Raw genomic sequence first — 21,184 nt, 5'->3', positions numbered from 1 at the left:
AGGTAGGAGGGAGATAATCTCTACATATAATAAAAGAAAGAGTTTGTCTGTGTGTGTCTTTCGTTCGCGCTATGCGTAAGCTAATAGACCCACGGCTACGAAATTTGGTACATAGGTGCATCTAAACAAGAGCCAGTGCACTGCAACCAAAAAGGGAGGCGCACAACTACAAATTTAGCAGTCCCATATGCAAAATTTCAACTTTCTGAGGGTATACGTTTTTGAGTTATGCGAGATACATACGTATGTACGTACAGACGCCACAAAAAATATTTCTTCTGAACACCTTTTAAATCAATTTGGGAAAAAGCAGTCCTTTATTCTGTCCTTAGGTACAGATGCCATGCAAAATCATCATTAAACTGCATTCGATAGCGGTCAAAATGGATATTTTAGTTGAAGTATGGTACCCGGAATGTTTCGTGATTACTATACTTCCTTTCCTTTAAAAGGGAGTTAAAATATACTTGTAGAGGCATTAGGATTTTTGATGCGAAGAGACGTGAGAAATGAGCAATGCCCTTACGGGGACTCGAACCTCGGATCTCTCAAATACGCGCTGTGTTCAGCATTACACCACGAAGGCATGGTAAGAAGGCGGGAGGAATACTTTACATACTCCCCCCCCTTTTTAAAGGCCTTTTAAAGGGGACTGGGGATTAAGGGACCCAATGCCAAATCCTGATGGTGAAGAATCATCTTTCACCTCCTTTTAGTTCGGGCGCCAGTGTAGAGACATTAGGATTTTTGATGCGAAGATACCTGAAAAATGGGAAATACCTTTACCGGGACTCGAACCTCTGATCTCTCAATTACGCGCTGAGTTTTCTCAACATTACACCACGAAGGTATGCTAATAAGGCGGGAGACCTTATTAACTTTCCATATTCGAACTGGATGATTATAAAGAACGCCCCGCTCCCGTTTTTCTCCTTCATATATTTGATTTCATCTCAAGATATCAAAACTCTTTTTAATAACACTGCATAAGGAGCTGAATCCATTTACAGCTACAGGTTTGTGCACACAGCTTATCAATTCCTTTCACCTAATAAGGAATCCCAATATCTTGTCTAGTCAGTTCACGAAGCGCGGCACGTGCCGTTTCTCATTAAGACCTCCGTCGCGTCACACCAGCTGCGAGTTGTTCTACGAAGGCCGCGAGACCGGCCTAATTGCAGCCATTAGGAAGTATAAATAATAGGTTTGTAGCCGATTCTTGTTTTCGCTGGTTTATTCGCGGTGACGGTAAAAGTGGCAACTTTTCTAAAATGCAACTATTTGACGAAAAACGCAAAGCAATTTTTTTTTTTTTTTTTAGTACTAGAAAAATTTAATACTTCAAAAATGATTTTAAAAATTTGCTTATCTTAAAGCAAAACTACTGCACTTTGGCGTTTCGTATTACAAAATGTGTCATTTACCTTTATTGAATTAAATTAATTTAATTAATTATTGGCAGATTAAAGGATTATGTAAATTTTATGAACAGTTAAATTTTGAGTTAAACTTCCTTTCCTATCGATTCTTAACTTCAACTTACTACTTCCGGCCAGCACGTAGTTTTAGAATCACGTCTGAATGCTAATGAGAAAGAGCGGTATTCAACCCCGAAGTTCTTCTGTCTCAGTGAGAGACATACCAGATTTTCTGGTTAGCACGCGTCCGCCTTTTTATGCTACTCTCTCGTACGCTATTATTACGCTCGGCCGTACTTTAGGCCCTTGATAGCCTCGGCTATATCTTAGTTAAGATTAGTTTAATTTAATTCTAAGTTTCTTAAGTCAAGCTTTAGTGTACAACTCCATGACGGAAATCTGTTAAATTTTATTTGAATAATAAAGGGTTATTTTACCCTTCTATCTTGTTGTTTCCTGTCACACGAACTCAAGCGATTATTCGTTTATCAGTTCTTACGATTCTTCATTTTCAACGGTAACTTAGAATTACACACTGGAGAATCCTACAAAGTTAATAAAAATTTTAGATAATTAAAGACTTAAACCGATTACTTGAACACAAAGCGACACGAAAAAAGTATAGATATGTCATGTTACGTGCTTTTTTCCTAATATATGCTTCATTTTTCTTAGTGAGAAGCTTCAAGGCTGTGTTAATTTGACTAATAATTATTAAACTACTATATTGACGAACTGCATGTATCTCAGAAGTTCTTACTCAGAGTCTTTAGATATGAAACTGCGAATTTTATTGATAAAAGAAAAAACCACACTAAACTTTTGTAAAATGCGTGCAGTTTTATAGCTAATAGGTGGAAAGAAAGGAACAACTGCAGAATTCTTAAAGAAGAGTGTTTTTTTATTAAGATGAGAAATTGTGATAGAACTTTCGCGAATATTTTAGTCTTTTATTTTCATTACTGTAGATTGAGCACAGACTTCTCTTTCGTCCTTTCACTCTTATCTGCTGGAGAAGATTCTGTAGTCAAACCTTCGAAATTGGCATTGCAAATTTACGATAATTTTCGCTGATTCCTCTAGTATGAACTTTCTAATAATTGTTTATTCGACGGGTTATGTTTACTTCCCTTCTTTGATTATTTTCAAAGTTTGTCCTTTCCATTAATTCTAAAATCATAAGCATAAACAACACCATAATAATAAAGATTCCTAAACAATTGTAATTCAGCATTTTCAGTAAAACATGTAATAAGACATGAAAAGAAACTTAGCATTATTCATCGCAGAAAAAAACTGAATGAAATGTGAAAAACCAATAGAAAGCGAAATGAAAAAGGATAAAAAATAAAGTAATTTAAAATGATAATAATGCACTAATTTAAAATAATTTTTTCTTTTAAATTACTGCATTATATTTTACCATTTCGCTCATCATTGCCTATCAAATTCTTTCACGGTTTCGGAAAGTAAAATAATTTAAATTACAGCTTTCATGTTTTGCAACGTTTTATATTATGACTTTTTTAATTATTGCTGTATTTTCCCGTAATTAATTATTTTTCATAGAAGGTCAAAATATATGTTAAGAAAAACTTAATTTTTAAATGTAATATCTATACTTAATTACATTTCAACTATTTATTATATTCCTGCTATTAGCTCACACTTTCCCTATATCCTGTTCAAATTTTCAATCGCTAATAAAATACCTTTTATTCATCCACACAAGTTCAAATACATTTTTTTAAACTTAACTTGTAGTGGATGACACTTGATGCTAATACATTTTTTCACATATTAAATTTTTAAAAATGTTTAAATTTTTTTTTGTTGTATTTAAAAAAATTCTTTGTTGACCTAAGTAGGAATCGACTTTAAAAAAATTTCATTTATTACTTGTTTTTTGTACGAAAGTTGAGACGTGCATATATCCCTTATCGCAATCGACAAAGATGCCGTATTATTTCACAATCATCATGAAGAAATGGAAATCAAAAAGCTGAATTAATATCTCCTCAGATGGTAACCTTGCTCAGGAACAAACGGCAAGGGGGGTCAAGCAGCAGGTGTTCTGAAGGGGCGTGTGAGCCTCCCTTATTGCGTTGTTTGATTTTGAAAGACACGTGTGAAACGAGAATTAATGCAACATTTTAAGGACGTCAAGGTTCCAGTGATCTGTCGGTAATTATGATACGCCAATACAGTCTGAGTGCGGCATGCATGGGCTTGCATGATGAAATCCTACGGGAAATTAGAAAGCACACTCGAAAACGAAATTGTGTACAGTAATGATTGTTTTAAGGTAAATCATCCAAACATAAAAACACATTTGAAGCTGATGCGGAAGTTCCCTTATAAGGAGTTAATCAACGCTTCTTTTCTTCTTTCGTTTGAGGTCACAGAAGCTGAAATGGAAAAGTATATGTTTATTCTCCCATAAAAAATGTGGGATTTAGAGTTTGATTTATACGCTGGAGATAAGAAATTTAATAATTTAAGTGAAGGTGTCATCACAATTACTTTTTCTCTCTTCACGAATTCGTAAATAAAGGAACGGCACTGAGGACAAATTTCTAAACTGTTTATTAATCTTTGTCTTGAAGTCTCTGCGTTCATTTCTTTTGCTGCATAAACTAACAGGTGATATTCAGTTCAACGATGCTACTTCTGAAAACTAATCATAAACAAATTTCCACTCAGTTTCGAAAATTAAATACTTTAATAAGGTACTGCTCCCGCCTTCTTAGCATGCCTTCCTGGAGTAATGGTCAGCACACTCGGCGCGTATTCGAGAGGTCCGAGTCCCAGCGAATGCATTGCTCATTTTTCACTTCTCCCGCAGGAAAATAACCTAATGTCTCTACAGTGGCTCCCGAACTAAAAAAGGTGGTGGATGATGATTCTCCACCACCAGGATTTGGCGAATGGGTGCCCTAATCGCCAGTCGTCCTTTAAAAGGGGGATTACATAAGGTATTTCTACCGTCTTCGTAGTGTAATGGTCAGCACACTTGGCGCGTATTCGAGAGGTCCACGGTTCGAGTCTCAACGAGGGCTTCGCTCATTTTTCAGTTCTCCCGCAGTAATGTCTTTACACGTTTTGAATAATTTTGGAACGTGTTGAATATACAAATATTGATAAAACAATAGTTAACTAAATAATTTTTGGAAGAGGCTTGGGAATATATTTTATATTTTAACCGTTGATGAAAGTCGCATATTATGTCCCTTAGAACAATGTAAAATTCTGATGACAGAAGGCAATTCTGAAATTTAAGAAAAGGGAATATTTAGATCCGATGCCCTCAGCCGATGTTAGGTATTTTTTTTCCCCGGTGCATTATCTGTGCGTCCTAAATTCTGCTGCCCTAAAAATTGTGCCGCCTTAGTCTAAATTCTAAAAATTTTGCTTTCCCTAGTTTCGGCCGCCCATTGTGCGCTCGCACAGGCTACACGTTACACACACTAAGGAAAACTGGCTCGTATACACGTTACTAAGGAAAACTGGCTGGTATACACGCTAAAAACGGGAAAAACCACGAAACCGCCCATGCAGTTAGCCCATTCGCCAGGATTTGAACCCCGGACCGAACCACCAGTGTTCAGCGACATTTACCATTCGCTCGCTGGTTAGCCTATTGAGATATATGAATACTACTGCTGCTTCTTTAACACAACTGCGCGGATTCAAAGTTATTATTTTATAATACACCTACTTTGTTGCGTTTTATCTTCACGAGTGCCATCGGAATCCGAATTTGCTGTTGAAAAATTTCCGGACATTTCCTGTACTTGATTCTTGCATGCAGAGCTCCAGGAAAGTACTCGGCTTGTTCAAGATGCTCAGTTCCAGCATCTACAGAAATTGTTGTGATGAATTTGCCCAATCGGAATCTATTAAAAAAAACCCTTTTGGAATATATCAAACAAAAATACCGAAGTCAAAATGGACTTTAACAGTTTATTAATAGTATTCTATGCATAAATTCACAAATTAATCTAAAAAAGTAATACAGCAAAAGAAAGTCTAAGAAAGTGATTTATTTTATATTTACTAACTACTAATTTTCTCAAATGGAAGTCGAAAATTGTGCTTATTAATTTCAAAATTATTTCTTATTCACACAGTTTAAATCTGCTTACTGAAATTGGGCTTTATCTCTGAGGGACTACTGTTTTCGTTTTGCGATTTTGCATCGAATCACTCTAAATGTCCTTTTGACTTTTCAAAATGTTGCCACCAAATATTATCGCCCTGTATTATATTTAAAGAAATTAAAGAATGAAGAATCTGCATAAATGTATGTATGTTTCTCACATTCTGATAAAACGATGGTACCTAGAGCCATCCAATTTTAAACGACATAATCCTTCTGTGAATATGGACATCTGGAAGTCCAAATATGAATTTTTTTTAATGATTGATTTCATATTTTGTAAAACTTTAACGAATTTTTTATTAACAAACTCAAGGATTTCAAGCGCATCGTCGCAGCGCTGTATTAAAAAAAAAAAAAAAAAAAAAAAAAAAAAAAAAAAAAAAAAAAACACCTTTTAATTTCCAGCGCGGAGATTGTGTATCGGAAATTCTAAAGATAGGCTCAATTTAAAATTATTTTGCGATATTGCTCTTGAACTGAATTTTATGGTTTAAGAGCGAAGAACATGATATTTAATAAATAAAGGTAACACAAAATATTTAAAAAAAAAATGCTCCTTTGGACGTAATTTGAAACCTGAAACCTTTCAGATTTTTTCTTTTCTACGAATCTCTTTTTCGCCAACTTTTTTTGGGCACCACGTCTTTAAATTTATTTATGAAATTAATACTTTTGGTTAACAGTTAATTTAATATGAAATTATTTACATAAGGTTTATACAATTTACCGCGTACATAAATCAAGTACAACTTGAAAGTAACGGTTCAGAAAAGTAAAGATTTTTTGGAAGCAGAAGATGTAAAAAACGTGCAGTGCCCTGCCCGGGACTCGAACCTTGGACCTATCGAATACGCCCCTTGCGTGCTAACCATTACACTACAAAGGCATGCTAAGAAGGCGGGAGAAATACCTTATAACCGAAAGGAAATCCCATGCCAGTTGAACATCGATTTGCTATACTTTGTCAGTTGCATACAAACGAAACTGGAAAATTAGTAAAAATACTTTCCTATTAAGTCATTGAAATAAATAATTTTTTTTTCCAGCTAAGGATAAAATTTACCTCCAGAAATTCATAAAAATGTTCCCCATAAAAAGAATTTTTCTGTTTGAAGGTGCATCTCAGTATGTATATTGCTTGGAAATACTTTATGCTTATATCGAAGTTAAGATGTTTAATTTGTCACGGATAAATATTTACTTCTATTTTAATATAGTTAGAAATTTGTATTCATAAATAATCGTATTGTAATTGTTAATATTGATGTTTATTTATATCCTAAAAAATTCTGGTTACTTTTAGAAATGGTCGAGAGGCTCACCATATATTCCCATACTGTTTCGCACTGCGAACCTTTAGGGCAACTGTAAAAGTTACCAAAATGGGACTTTGTAAAATCGTAATAGGTTACTGACTGCTAAAGATCTTATCTTGTTCAAATGATTAGCTATTTGAATATCAGTACAAGACAATAGTTTTAAAGTAAATATTTCCATTTCTTTAAAGTTTAGATCATGATTAGATTATTTTCAGTGAAAAAAATAACTAGGTTCTTTATAAAAAGTTTATATGCTCCGGAGCCGAAGATTTGTTTTCGAGAGCTAAGCCCATTATGCTATCGAAGAATATTATTTCTTAATTTCTATCACTCTGTCACAAATTCACATTTCGAAACTTGCGAGGTATAAGCTATCATAAAATGTGAATGAAAACTAAAAATAATTTGGAATTTAACAAAACCTTTCAAATACTGGCTCAAAATTATCTACACCTAAGAGCCATTACATTATGTCCACCTTGTTATAACATGTAGGAACATCTTTAGCCCTCAAAAATGCCGGCGTTACACTGATTCTACAAGGTGCTGATACGTAGTCTGAGGTATCTGGTACCAAGGGCTCACCAACTTGTCCTGCAATTCCCGCCCATTACGAAGGGGTAGTGTGGCAGCACGAATTTGGTTTTCCAGGTGAGACCACAAGTGGGTTGATACTAGGTAACTTTGGAGGCCAAGACATGACTTGAAAGTCTCTGGAATGTTCCTCGAACCGCTTCTGACGATTCGACCCTTATAACATGCTGAATTATCCTGTTGGTAAACACCATCACATGACAGAAATACTGTTGTCATAAATGGGTGAACCATGCCTGCAACAATGTTCACGTGGTGAACAGACATCAAGCATTGTTCTGTGGAGATTACGGGTCCTAATGTGCTCCATGAAAACATTGCTCACACCATTATACCCTCGCCACTGGCTTATCTCCGTCCAACTGCGCATCCGGGAGCCAGGGTTTCGTTTGCAAATCGGCGTATTAGCACATGCCCGTCAGTGTGATGGACCAGAAAGCGTGATTCGTCGCACCATGCAACTTTCTATCATTCTTCTAATGTCCAATTCCGATGTTTCTTGGGCCACTGCAGACACAACTGGCGATGAAATGCCGTCAGTTCAAGGACATGCTTCGGCCACCGACTGGGTAGGCCCGTATACAGCAATGTACGCTGACAGTGTGTTGAGAAGAACTCTATTGGTCGCAGCTGTTGTAGCTGGTGGTGATTTCGGCTGTTGCAGATCTTTGGTCACGGCGAACAATACGTAGCAATCTTTGCTCTTCTCTGGAATCAATGCGCCGTCGGCGACACACTGCTTGCCGGCGACATCAGTTTCACATTCCATTCATCGCTTTCGATATGTGCTCACAACAACTGCACGTGAACAGCCCGCTAAATGCGCCGTTTCTGATACTGATGTTCTCCCCCCCTCCGGGGGTTGACTCAGGCGAACGTCTGGGAAGTATTGGTTAGGATCTGTACCTAGGCAGTCTCAACCACGGAGGCATAATAACAGACTTCACAGAAGGTCTGAGGGTTCTCGGGACAGAGTAAGGCTCGGCAGGGACCTTACTGGTACTGCCTTGTCTGCCCTTGCTCTATGGGGTCGCAACATTGTAGATTGATCAAATGGCGGGGCGGCAATTAGTTCCGATTGGGGCCTATTAGGCCGCATTAGAGCGGAAGCCGTCCCGTTTCATCAGCGTTGATACTGATGTTCCCTGTCGCTGAGCCATAAAGATTTGACCTTTATCGAAGTCTAATAAATCAGCTGCTTTACCCATTATTTCGTTAATCGCGCCATGTTTGGAAAGACAATGTATAGCCACTTTATATACTCCAACATCAGAAGCGCACGCGCAGTGGTTTTGTTCCAAGGCGAGCCCATTTTTATAGATGGAAGGTAATTCACGATGTAATGGCTTTTCTGTGTAATTGCGCAAACAGACTCGGCTAGCAAAAGCTAATGCCATTCCAACGTAAAGCTGAACGAGGACATCTCACAACTGTCAGAGTTGCTGCCAAAGCTCTATTGCTAATGTTCAAGAATTTTATTCTTATATGAGGGCATTTCGAAAAGTAAAGATAAAATGGGACGCATTCCTTTAAAAAAAAAAAATTATTTAGAAAACGTCAGTTACATCTTATTAACTGGATTATTTATTATTTTTCGACATTATCACCCCCGTTATCCAAACATTTGTTAAGTCGTTGCACAAGCTTTTGTATTCCAGTCATAGAAGGTTGCCGCCTGTTGGAACCCAGCGCGCACACGATTTCCTGTACCCTAACTTGTAACACAAATTCCTGTACCCTAACTGACAATCACACTTCATAAAGAGTTTTCATTGACACTTCCGGTATGATCTGATGCCATTCTTTCAATTTGAGACGTCTATTCGCACGAATTGCTTCCTCTATTCTCTGAAGAAGGGTATCAGAGATCACAAATGGCCAACCTGTTCTTTGTTCGTCATAAGCATCGGCTCTACCTTCAGAGAAATGACGGACGACACCATTTCGTTACATTTTGTCGATTCACAATGTTCCCATAAACAGAAACAATTTCTTTGTGAATATCCGCTGGTCGCCGACCTTTTGCATGAAGAAAACGTATGGCGGAGCGCACTTCGCATTTGACGGGATTCTGAATCGGCGCAGCCATTTTAAACACGACCTACTCCAACCAGAATGAACGCTGAAATGCCGAATGACCGCGAGGAGAAAGCTAACGGTTCAAGGTTAACACATGTGTTGCCAACTTGCTCAGCAAAACTTTTCTTTTCCTCTGGCTTACGGTGTATCTTTACTTTTCTAAATGCCCTCGTACATACGTAGTTAATTTGCATTCTGATAATAGCTGACGAAAGTCGAAGTGATAAGGCAGATAAAATGGTAAAATAATCGATTAATGACATAAACCTTACACACTTACAGCCTACACAAGGGCAAAACCTACGCTGATAATGTGTATACAGTATTTGCTAATGAGTATCTTGACAGTCAGCATATTTATCCAAAAGTTGCATTTCATCTATTTATTATTCGAAGGATTGCTTCAGCCTGGGATCCGAATTATGGTTCCTTCTTGATCTGTATGTAAGTAAGCGTCTCATCAATCAACTGTTAAATAAGCCAGTTATTTTATTGCCTTAATTCCCGTTCTTAACTGTTGCTACTCTTAATCCTTGTATTACCCCTAAAGTGAGTACAGAGTAAATCATGAGAAACTACCTTCATTTGCGGACTAATGCTCCAATTGATAAATTATACTTACAAATTAGGCTAAAAAATCATTTTCTTAGGTTAATAAATAGCAGACCTTGAGCAACAGCTTTGTTTGGAGAAAGCTCCCTCCCCTCGAACGAAAATTTAATCAATCGAGGTTCCGAGAGGGGAGGGAAGGCATCCGCTCTTCCCCCTTTTCAAGCTGAACATTTAATTTTCTTATTAGCGGTTAACGATGGATGCTGCAGCGCTGATGACCCCTTCTTTTTTAGGAACGTCACTGCAGGTAAGAAGGCTATAGCTTAATTATTAATGGGAAAGAACACTTTCTCTCTTTTTCGCACTAGCTGCAGTTTTCAGTTATTTGCATATCAGGAGAGAAAATGAAAAAAAAGGGTGTTTTAACTCCCGGAACAATTTGTTATTCTTGATACTGGTAAATTTCCCATCATTCATTTTCTTCACCTATTGAAATTAGTCAATGCTGTTGATTATAGGTCTAGGAATAAGCATCCTATTTTATGGTGGCGGAAAATTCCTACATTCTTTAGTCTTAACAATGCATAATTTTTTAAGCTAAGTGAAAATGATAGTTAAGATTTTATGCTCGAATTTTACCTCATAAGAGTACTGTAAATAAAGAGAATAGAGATGAAATAAATAATAATAATAATAAATTTTGAAATGTTTCAGATTTTAAATTACGTCGAAAGGGGCGTTTTTTTAATATTTTGTGTGTTACATTTATTTATTAAATATCATATTCTTCGTCCTTAAACCATAAAAATTCGGTTCAACAGCAATATCGCAAAATAGTTTTAAAATGAGCCTATCTTTAGAATTTTCGATACAGAGACTCGCGCGGTGGAGTTCACAATGCTTTTCCTGTACAACATTGCCATGGCTCGCTTTGAAATCCTTGAGTTTGTTACTCCAAAATTCGTTAAAGTTTTACAAAATATGAAATCGATAATAAAACAAACTTCAAATTTGGTCTTCCACATGCCCATACTCGAAAGAGGATTACGTCATTCAAAATTCGATGGCTCTATGTACTGTTGTTTTATCACAATGCGAAAAATATACATACATTTATGGAGATTTTATATTATTTATTTTCTTTAAATATGACACAGGGCGATAATACTTTGCGGCAACAGTTTGAAAAGCGACTCGCCGTTTGTAGTAAATCGACGCAAAATCGCAGAACGAAAACAATAGTCCTTCAGGGACAAAGCTCCTTTGGACTAATAATTCGCTTCATAAAGAATGAAAAGTAGTGTTTTACTAAAGAAAAATGAGCAGAACTATTTATTGCAATTAAGATATTTGCTAAATTTGAGAAATAAATAACTAAATAAATATGATATCAACGAAGCTGCATTAAAATCGAGGTTAAGTTTGATTATTTGTTAAGTATAAATGGCAGGCTGCATATATTTGTTTCATCTTATCGTTATTAAGTAAGTACTGCCATTATTACTTCCTTGTACAAAGTAAAGAGGAAGTATTGTAATCGCGAAAAATTTCAGGTGTCATTTTCAATAATAATATCCATTATGACCGCTATCGAATGAAATTTAATGAGGTTTTTGCGTGACATCTGTACTTAAGGACAGAATAAAGGACTCTTTTTTTTTTTTTTTTTTGGCCACAAAAAATTATAAAACCGATTTAAAGTGAGATTTTTTCATGACGGCTGTACGTACGTACGTATCTCGCATAACTCATAAACGAGTAGCTTCAGAACGTTGAAATTTTGTATATAGGTCTGGTATAACATGTAAATGGTCACTTCGTATTTTGGTTGCAATCGGTCGCACCAAATGTATATAAATACATGTATATATCCACTTGTTACTCGGCTCAGAGATCTCAGTTTCTTTAGTCTTATAAGTCTGTAAATTGTGCATTTTTTGCTTTAAAAATAATTGAATTATGTTGTTCTTATATTCCGGTTAAGGTTTTTACGCCTTTAGTAAATCTGCGTGCAATACTTGTAAAATTATCGGTAATTTAAGAGCTATTTAATTGTGATTAAGGCTAATTATTTTTGCCATGGCGGCCATGTTTGTTTATATTTGAAACTTAGCAGGATAGTGTATTTGTTGCCAATCTAGAGAAAATAAGCTTCGCAACAACAAAGATAACGCCTTCTTTTATTATTGCGAATTAAATCATGCTTAATCCATTCTGGAATTTATTTGAGGAAATAAGTGTTTAAGATTTACTTCGTAATTTTCAATACAGACATCTTGAGTTTTAATGTATTTCTGCCTTGTCGCGAAGGGAGAACTGAATTACATTCATGTCCATAAATTAAGGATAATTCGGAGTCACGCGGAAATCGAACTCTAAAATAAATATATCACCTGTAAAATCACTACACACATCTTCAAGAATCATATGCAAATTTCAGGAAGTAACCAGATGACATCGATGGTACGTCACAATGACGAGAGTGTAAGAGAGTGATATATAAGGAATACAGGCAAAGAAGTAAAATTGTTCGCAGGCGCTTTATAAGCATTTCAGTGCAATAACCGAATAGTTATGACACAAAGGACGCATTTGGATGTTTTTTTACGTGGTAGAATTATCGGACGTCTGGAATGTGGGCGTACCACATACAGTATCAGACGAACTTGGAATTGCCCAGAGTGTCATCTCCAGGTTTTGGCAACGATTCCAAGATGATGGTAATGTGTGTAGACGTTACAGCACAGGTCGCCCCAGAGTTACAACGCCGAATGAGGACCGGTATTTGGCAGTTACTGCCAAAAGAAACAGACGGAGCACAGCCTCAGACCTGTCTCGTCAGTTCTCTTGAGCCACTGGTACGACAGTTTCAAGGCAGACTGTGTACAGACCCTTAGGGCAGATTGGTCTATATGCTCGTAGACCTGTCAGATGCGTTCCACTTAATGCAACTCACTGTCGCCTGCGGTTAGCCTGGAGTAGAGAGTATGCATTGTGAACACCGCAACAGTGGGCTTGTGTGGTGTTTTCCGACGAGTCCAGGTATAGCTTGCAGTCTGATTCTCGCTGGACTTTCATATGAAGAGCTCCAGGTACCCGTTACCACCAAGAAAACACCATTGAACGACACCGTTACGGTGGTGCAGGAGCGCTCGTTTGGGGTGGAATTATTCTGAGTTCCAGAACTGACCTGCATGTTCAAATTGGAACCATGACAAGCCAGATCTATCGGGACGTCATTCGGGAACAACATGTACGTTTGTTTCGGGGCGCCATGGGCGCACAATTTGTGTTTATGGATGACAACGCCCGTCCTCACCGTGCAAACATCGTAAGCGAATGCCTTCAATCGGAGGATATCACCCGTATGGACTGGCCAGCATTCTCACCGGACTTGAATCCAGTAGAGCACGTGTGGGACATGCTTGGCCGACGAATTGCAGCCCGTCAACCTCCTCCTACATGTCTACCGGAACTTCGGAGAGCATTGCTTCTTGAGTGGTGTAATATCCCCCAAGATCAGATCGATAATTTGATACTCAGCATGCCTAGGCGTTGTACGGACTGTATTGCATCGTCTGGGAGAATTACAATGTATTAACAATCATACCAACCATGTAATATTGTTTTTTTTGTAAATAGGTGTTTTTTTGTAATTTGCTCCAGGGAGAAAAAATCGCTAATTTTTTTAATAATATCAAACATATAGCATCATTTTTTGCTCTTTACCTTTTGTTTAATAAATAAGCTTTACAAATAAGTCAAATTTGTTTTGCTTCTAACTCTTTCTTTGCCTGATTTTGCATTATCCTTAATTTATGGACATGAGTGTAATTGAATGAGAAATACTGAATCATCTGTGAAAAAATGTTTTTTTTTTTTTTTTTTTTTTTTTTTTGTGTGTGTGTGTGTGTGTTTTGTTTTCTTAATTTCTTTTATACGTCGTTTTAGATTTATTATAGCATTTGAATAGAACATGTGGCAACGATTAGATAACTCTTCAACTGGTATAAATTTATATGCATTCTGAGTTATAATATGGACGAAATGTAACGCAGTTAAGTGAACCTACCGCCAGAGTGTCGCTGTGGTAAACAAATATAGTGAATTTTAAAGAGTACATTTATTCTATTGTAGTTTATGCGCTATCGACGAAGTATATTTAATTCAATACAATAAGTTTAAATGAAATGCAAGAAAAAACGCGTATAATTTAATATTCCGTACAAGGAAGTTATCTGGTGTATAAAAATCAGATTTTTTTAAACATAGATTTGTTACACAATAAGTTTAACATTCGTCTCTCGGTTTAGGAACTAAATGTATTTTTCTCGGAACTAAATGTATTTATATTTACTGAAAATACACATCCTGAAACTATCCATCCTGAAGAAGACATGTTACAAACATGCATATCGTACGGCAGGTGTACTCCCTCGACATACGTAAATGAGGCTGATCTGAAGACGATGACGTTGCATGTCCAGGAGATAAAGTTGCAAGAAATAATAGGAATGGTGTTTTTTTTCCAGATGCAAGATTTGTGGTAGTATTAGATATTATATTCTTCAATGAAGGTCGAAAATGCCGTGCGCAATTAGCCAGCAAATTTATCATCAGTTGGATGTTTCTCAAACAAACAGAATTCTAGGCATATGCGATCCGCAGGGACTTGCATGTAATATTGCTGACTATGTGCCACAGACAGAGCAAATTGTTGCGAGCTGTTGCTATTAGTAGCAATAAAAAGCTTCTTCACTACGTCTGAAAAGCAGCGGTGCTGTTCGACAGTACACTAGAAAGAAGGGGCACCTAGACCTGGCTCCATTTAAGTGCTTTACACGGTTAATCGCCCCAAGCCCTTGAGGCAATCAAGGTAGGATTAACCCCTGTTCAACCTGTAGGGTTTCTCTTAGTTTAAATAACCAATTATGTTAATTTTTGTTACCTTTTCTGAACTCCCTATTGTATTTCTTCCAAAGGACGCAAACTAAAGTTAAGTGAAGAAAGTTGCAAGATTCCTGTCTTTTAAGTTACAGCCATGTTGAGGAACCTTAAGATTTGATAAGCCAATAATCGCTTTAGTTCGGTAGACAGAAAACAAAGTTTTTTTTTTTTTTTAATTGAAAATTTTAAAATTCCTTACGCACAACACAGTACTACACAAGACTTACAGAGGTAAGTAAAAAAAAACAAACAAATGCAACAACACAAAATAAAATAAACTTACAAATTCACAGATGACACGTAAGAGATAAATTTACAGAAGAAAGAGAAAGCCATTTTATGTTGGACAAATACGTGAAGAGGGGGAGGAAATGTAATATTCACAGATTTTAACCTAGAAATGAATTCGTTTCGTCCTTCCTTGAGCTTTGAACAATAGAACAACAAATGTTCAACATTTTTCACTCCCCCGAAATTGCATGAACACAAGTCTGTACTAGATAACCTAAATTGCTGGGTGTTGAGAATCACCATGCACCACCCTTTTAGTTCGGGTGCCACTGTAGAGACATTAGTTAGTTTTTTGGAACAAGAGAGATGAAAAATGAGCTACACCTTCGCCGGGAATCGAACCACGGACCTCTGGAATATGCGCCCCCTCTCTCTTTATATATTTTTGGTTAATTAAGACACAATAACACGCCGAATAAATACTAATTCAGAAGTCAAACAACAAATTTTGTAAATATAACGCTGATTTTTGTTGTTTGACTTCTGAATTAATATTTTTGGTTGTTATAAAAATGTCTTGACAATATATATGCCTCTATGCTATGTTCTGTATGCCGTATAGGCTATATGACGCTGTGTATTTAATGTTGTAAATCTGTGACGTCAATATGTTATGTCTATGAGATGCTATGGTATGTCGCTACGCTATATCCACCTTTCAAGTAGTTGAGTTACGTTATGTATTTAATGCTGTAAATATGTAATCCTCATGCTATGCTATGACATATCATGTTGCAATGCTGTGTCATGTTATGTTTACGCTACACTATGATATGTCACCATGCAATGTCCACCTGTCGCACAGGTTATGCCACACTGCGAATTGTATGTTGTAAATATGTAACCACGATATGTTATGTCGCTATGTCTTATCTATGCTTAACTATGTTATGTCGCTATACTATGTCCACCTGTCGTGTAAGTTATATTACGTTGTGTATTTAATGTTGTAAATATGTAGCTATGCAATGGCTATATTCTACACTATGTCACGTCGAATTGCAATGCCATGTCATATATATGCTGAGCTATGTTATGTCGCCCTGCAATGTCCACCGGTCGTGTAGGTAATGCAACACTAGGTATTTTATGTTGAAAACATGTTATGCTCTAGATGGAGAGGGTCCGGGACTATAACCGATTCGTCTTTGAAAGCCGTCCGGGTGTCCGGCCCTGCTGTCACCTGGAATACGCGCCAAGCGTGCAGACCACCACATCACAAAGAAAACGCTAAGAACGCGGGAGAAATACCTTATAACTGTTTTGAAGAAATACGATGTAATTAAGGTATTTCGTGATTTTTTTTTTTCATTCTAAATTTCTCTTTCTCTTAAACATGCTTTTAATTATACAACACCAAAAATACTTTTCAACGCAAATGCTTCCATTTTTTATTGAACAGTCTACATGCTATACATTACTTTTTTATAATTTGTCAGTATTTTAGCTTATTCGAGGGGGAAAACCCAGAAGTTACTGAAAAACAGACTTTTTAGGCAGTCTATTTTTTTTTAATCAATCAAATAGAAGTAAAAGATTCGCACAGCTCTCCTGAACGAGCTTGTCATGCAAAAAAGCATGTAAAAGGAATTTCTTGGTTTTAGTTGTAGAGTTATAAGGTATTTCTCCCGCCTTCTTAGCGTGCCTTCTTAGTGTGGTGTGGTGGTCTGCACACTGGGCGCGTATTCCAGAGGTCCGTGGTTCGATTCCCGGCGAAGGCTTTGCTCATTTTTCATCTCTCCTGTTCCTAAAAAATAACGTAATGTCTCTACAGTGGCGCCTGAACTAAACGGGTGTTGGATGATGATTCTCCACAACCAGGATTTGGCGATCGGGTCTCCTTATAAACTCCAGTCACCCATTTAAAAGGGGAAGTATATAAGGTATTTCTCCGGCCTTCTTAGCGTGCCTTCGTGGTGTGGTGGTCTCTACGCTGGGCACGTATTCCAGAGGTCCGTGGTTTGATTGACGGAGAAGGCGTTGCTCATTTCTCATCTCTCCTGTTCCAAAAAAATAACGGAGTCACTAAGGTATTATGAAGCAGCAGACATGAAAAATGTGCAATTTTCTCGTCGGGATTCGAACCATGACCTCTCGAACACGCGCCGAGTGTGCTATCTTTATACCACGAAGGCCTGTTGGAAGGAAACTATATAAGGAAAATACCTTATAAGGTTTTCAATAAACTAAAAATTATTACCAATTCCGATATGTGCCCATTAAATTATTTCAATTTTTACCTTGCGGAACTTTCTCAAAATGTTAATACCAGAAAAATACATAAATATATATCGACAGTTTTAAAACTTCATATTTAATGACGATGGTTTCATTTTTGATTTTAATGTTTCGCTCTGCCTTCATGTCTCGCAAAAATCATTTACGCTTTTTCGAGTTATAATGAGGTGAAGGACGTGCCAATCAACCAGACACTTTTTGAGATAATTACGCCCAGAGAGTCTCGAAGGCGGAAAGTGGGCTTCCTTTAACTATTCGCGATATATATTAAGAACTTAAAATTGTAAGAAGTTTGACAGCGGGAAGTAATGAGAACCGTAAAGGAAATTATTGTTTCACACTTTAACATCTGCTGAAATCGAAAGAGAAAAGAAAAAATTAATTCATGCTATCCAGACTTCTACTGTAGCTAAGGAGATCGCCGTTGGTGGTCTGTACACTTCTCTGTTTTTGAAAATAGGTAGGCGGGATGGATCGAGAAAAGGCTATAATTTGAAATTGATTTATAAGTTTCAGTTATCAAAGAAACTGTGGCTGCAACTAGAATTCAAACACGTTTTGTTTTAGAATGTGAAAGGAATGCAGGAAGTCACATATTTTATAGTATAGTCACATACGCTATAGAGTCATTAGGTTTTTTGGTGCTGAAGACATGAAAAATGAGCAATGCCCTCGCCGGGACTTGAACCTCGGCCTTCTCGAATACGCGCCGATTGTACTGACCATTCCACCACGATTTCCTGCTGAGAAGGCGGGAGAAATGCTTTATAGAAGATCTGAAAAATGTGCAATGCCCTAGCTGGGACTCGAACCCTAGACCTTCAAAATACGCGCCTAGTGTGCTAAGCGTTACACCACGAAGGCATGCTGAAATGAGAGAGAAAACACCTTATAAGTATTTGCTCCTACGATGTCGTCTTCAACTCTGTGGTAGACAGGAACAGTAATGATAACTAGTAACTAACTCCATCAGTCATGATCAGTAATAGTAAACTTTAACGAATTTTGGATTAAGAAACTCAACGATTTCAAAGCGAGCCATGGCAACACCATACGAAATTAAACCATTTTTATCTCTAGCTCGCGAGACTGTGTATTGGAAATTCTAAAGATAGGTTCACTTTAAAATTATTTTGCGATATTGCTCTTGAACTGAATTTTATGGTTTAAGTGCGAAGAGCGTGATATTTAATAAATAAAGGTAACAGACAAAAAAACACCTCTTTGGACGTAATTTAAAATCTGAAACATTTCAGATTTCTCTTTTTTACTTTAAATTGGTACACATTTCGAAACGGTAACTGCAGATTTTCTGATAAACCGTACTAGAAATCCTAAATATTTAAATAAATTTTTAAGATTTAAAATTTAAAAAAATCTTAAATCAGAGAATTCAGAAATCGTCTGCTTGTGCAAATTGGGGTTCAACCATTACGCTTCTGCTATTTTTACTTTCCTCCGTACTCTGAAAGGAAGTAAAAATAAAATAAATCATTATTGTTCGTGAATCTTTTCTTGTGTCTTTCGCACCCGCAAAGCAGACTTGTCAAGATTCGTAGACGGAAGAACCTATTTGTTCTGATCCATCAAGATCAAAAGCGGGGCTCGCTGCCATAGCAGTCGGTACAACATGTTAAATATGTGACGGTCTGATCCTGTTGACAGCTGCGGTTTCATCTTCTAAATGTGTCTTCTGGGAAGAATGGAACGTAATTAAAGGCCAACTTTAGTGTCACATTTGTCAAACAGAAAGCAAATTTACCACCGACGCATATTTTCGTTCACTTCGTTTCGTCTTTCCCTTCTCACCCACTCTTCCTACTCTTGCTAATTTTGGAAATGAGTATCAGTATGAGTTTCATTCAAAAGAAGATACGGCTGAACTTTACCTTATTCAGTTGTCTTGCGCTTGATTCCAGTTTCGTAACACTTACACGCCAGTTAACATTTTTATTACTTAAAGACACAGGAATTAAACTGGAGCATGTACGTAAACAGTTATTTAATTATTAGACAATTATTTTAAATTTATTAATTTAACAGGAATTAAATTGGAGCATAAACATGGGCATATATTTATTTATTTATTTACTAGAAGGCCCGGCGGACATACGAAATGACCACTGTTCTAAATATTATAAATTTCCCTCTTCTACTTGCTTAATTGCTTAAAGTAGAGTACAATTAAGGAAACTATTGGTGGCAGATTTCTTAAGAGCCCACAGCTAGCTCAATCAATAAAGGTGATTTAAATATGAAATGTTAATTCACATAAGCATTTGGCCCTGCGACTTATTGATGGTCATAGCAAAGGCAAGTTTTACAGAAAATTGTCTACGTCTCAATTGAAACGGCTACCCTGTGCCGTGGCAACTTCACCCTATTGGCTAGTACAGTTACGTAAGCAACCAATAAACTATCGGCGACAAACAGACACTTAAGTCGCATATAAATATGGGATTAAGTAACATCATCTCCTCCGAAACGGCTGTCTCAAAGACTTAGCGATGCCCACCGTTGGATTCCGCAGGTCCGTGGCACGCCATTTTGACCATTCGCATCTTCTTGGGACTTTAATTAGCTAAGATATTAATTAAAAACTAATTTTCCCCTACGTTTTCCCTACATTTTCCACTTTCTTTCATGGGTTTTCCCTATCAGAGGGATTTGGCTATGTGCCAAATTCTTTTTTCTCAATTATTGCTGTTGAACTGAATTTTATAGTTTAAGCGCGAACAAGATCATATTTAATAAATAAAGGTAACCCACAAAAGGTTAAAAAAATTCCCCTTTGGGAGAAATGTAAAATCTAAAGCTTTCAGATTTTTTAAAAATTTTGTTATGTTAAAAATGTTATGAATGTTATTTTCTCTTTTCTTTTTTTTATATGGATTTATTTCAGATTTTCTGTATCTCCAACGTCGCCAGCAGAGCCTGTTGGGTCAAGATGCCCGAGAGTGAGTATCAGGAGTGCGACAGCTCAACACGACTGACAATGTCGCAGGATGATAGGAAGTAACAGGAGTGAGCGCGCAAACATGCAACCTCTGGATCAATCTCTTCGTTTTCATTTGTGAATAGCATTTAATGTAACCCCACTAATAGATAAATTAAATAATTTAGTCACCTAGATGTGTTTCGTCTCCTAGATGCCGAGTTTACAAAAATATATATTCCGAGTCGCGGCTGGGGCATTACTCATTTTTCATGTCTCCCGCATGAAAAACAATCTAATGATCGTATAGTGGTGCCTAAACTAAAAGTTGGTGGACAGTAATTCGTCACCACCAGGATTTGACGAATGGATCTCCTAATCCACAGTTGGCCTTCAAAACGAGAAGTCTATAAGGTATTTTCTCTCTCCTTACAGCATGCTTTCGTGGTGTAATGGTAGAGCACTCCTCGCGTATTTCGAGAGGTCCAGGTTAGAGTCCCCGGCGGCGTAATGGCAAAGTGCACATTCAATTGATCAATGTTAAAAGAATTTCGCTTACTGCGCATGCCCAAAAGATAATTTGGCACAATTACAGCTTTGCTACAGTCTTAAAAGTAGACAAATACGGCGTATGATTGATATTCCGTTA

General features: G+C 37.0%; 1 protein-coding gene across 1 annotated transcript in view; it reads left to right on the top strand.

Moving 5' to 3' along the window:
• The window catches only part of LOC118201907 (plasminogen receptor (KT)), a 122,019-nt gene extending 101,303 nt beyond the window's left edge, over positions 1–20,716 (top strand). The window contains exon 4 of the mRNA XM_085814466.1: positions 20,503–20,716. Within this exon, the coding sequence (XP_085670592.1) occupies positions 20,503–20,561 (59 nt within the window). The 3' untranslated portion in view covers positions 20,562–20,716. The remainder of the gene's footprint in view (positions 1–20,502) is intronic.
• Positions 20,717–21,184: the final 468 nt, after the last annotated feature.

The sequence above is a fragment of the Stegodyphus dumicola genome, chromosome 4 (genome assembly GCF_044657685.1).
Source record: "Stegodyphus dumicola isolate Sdum_Otavi_A_Nest chromosome 4, ASM4465768v1".
NCBI lineage: Eukaryota > Metazoa > Arthropoda > Arachnida > Araneae > Eresidae > Stegodyphus > Stegodyphus dumicola.
Note: the sequence above shows the minus strand (reverse complement) of the source record. Positions and strands in the feature narration are given on the sequence as shown.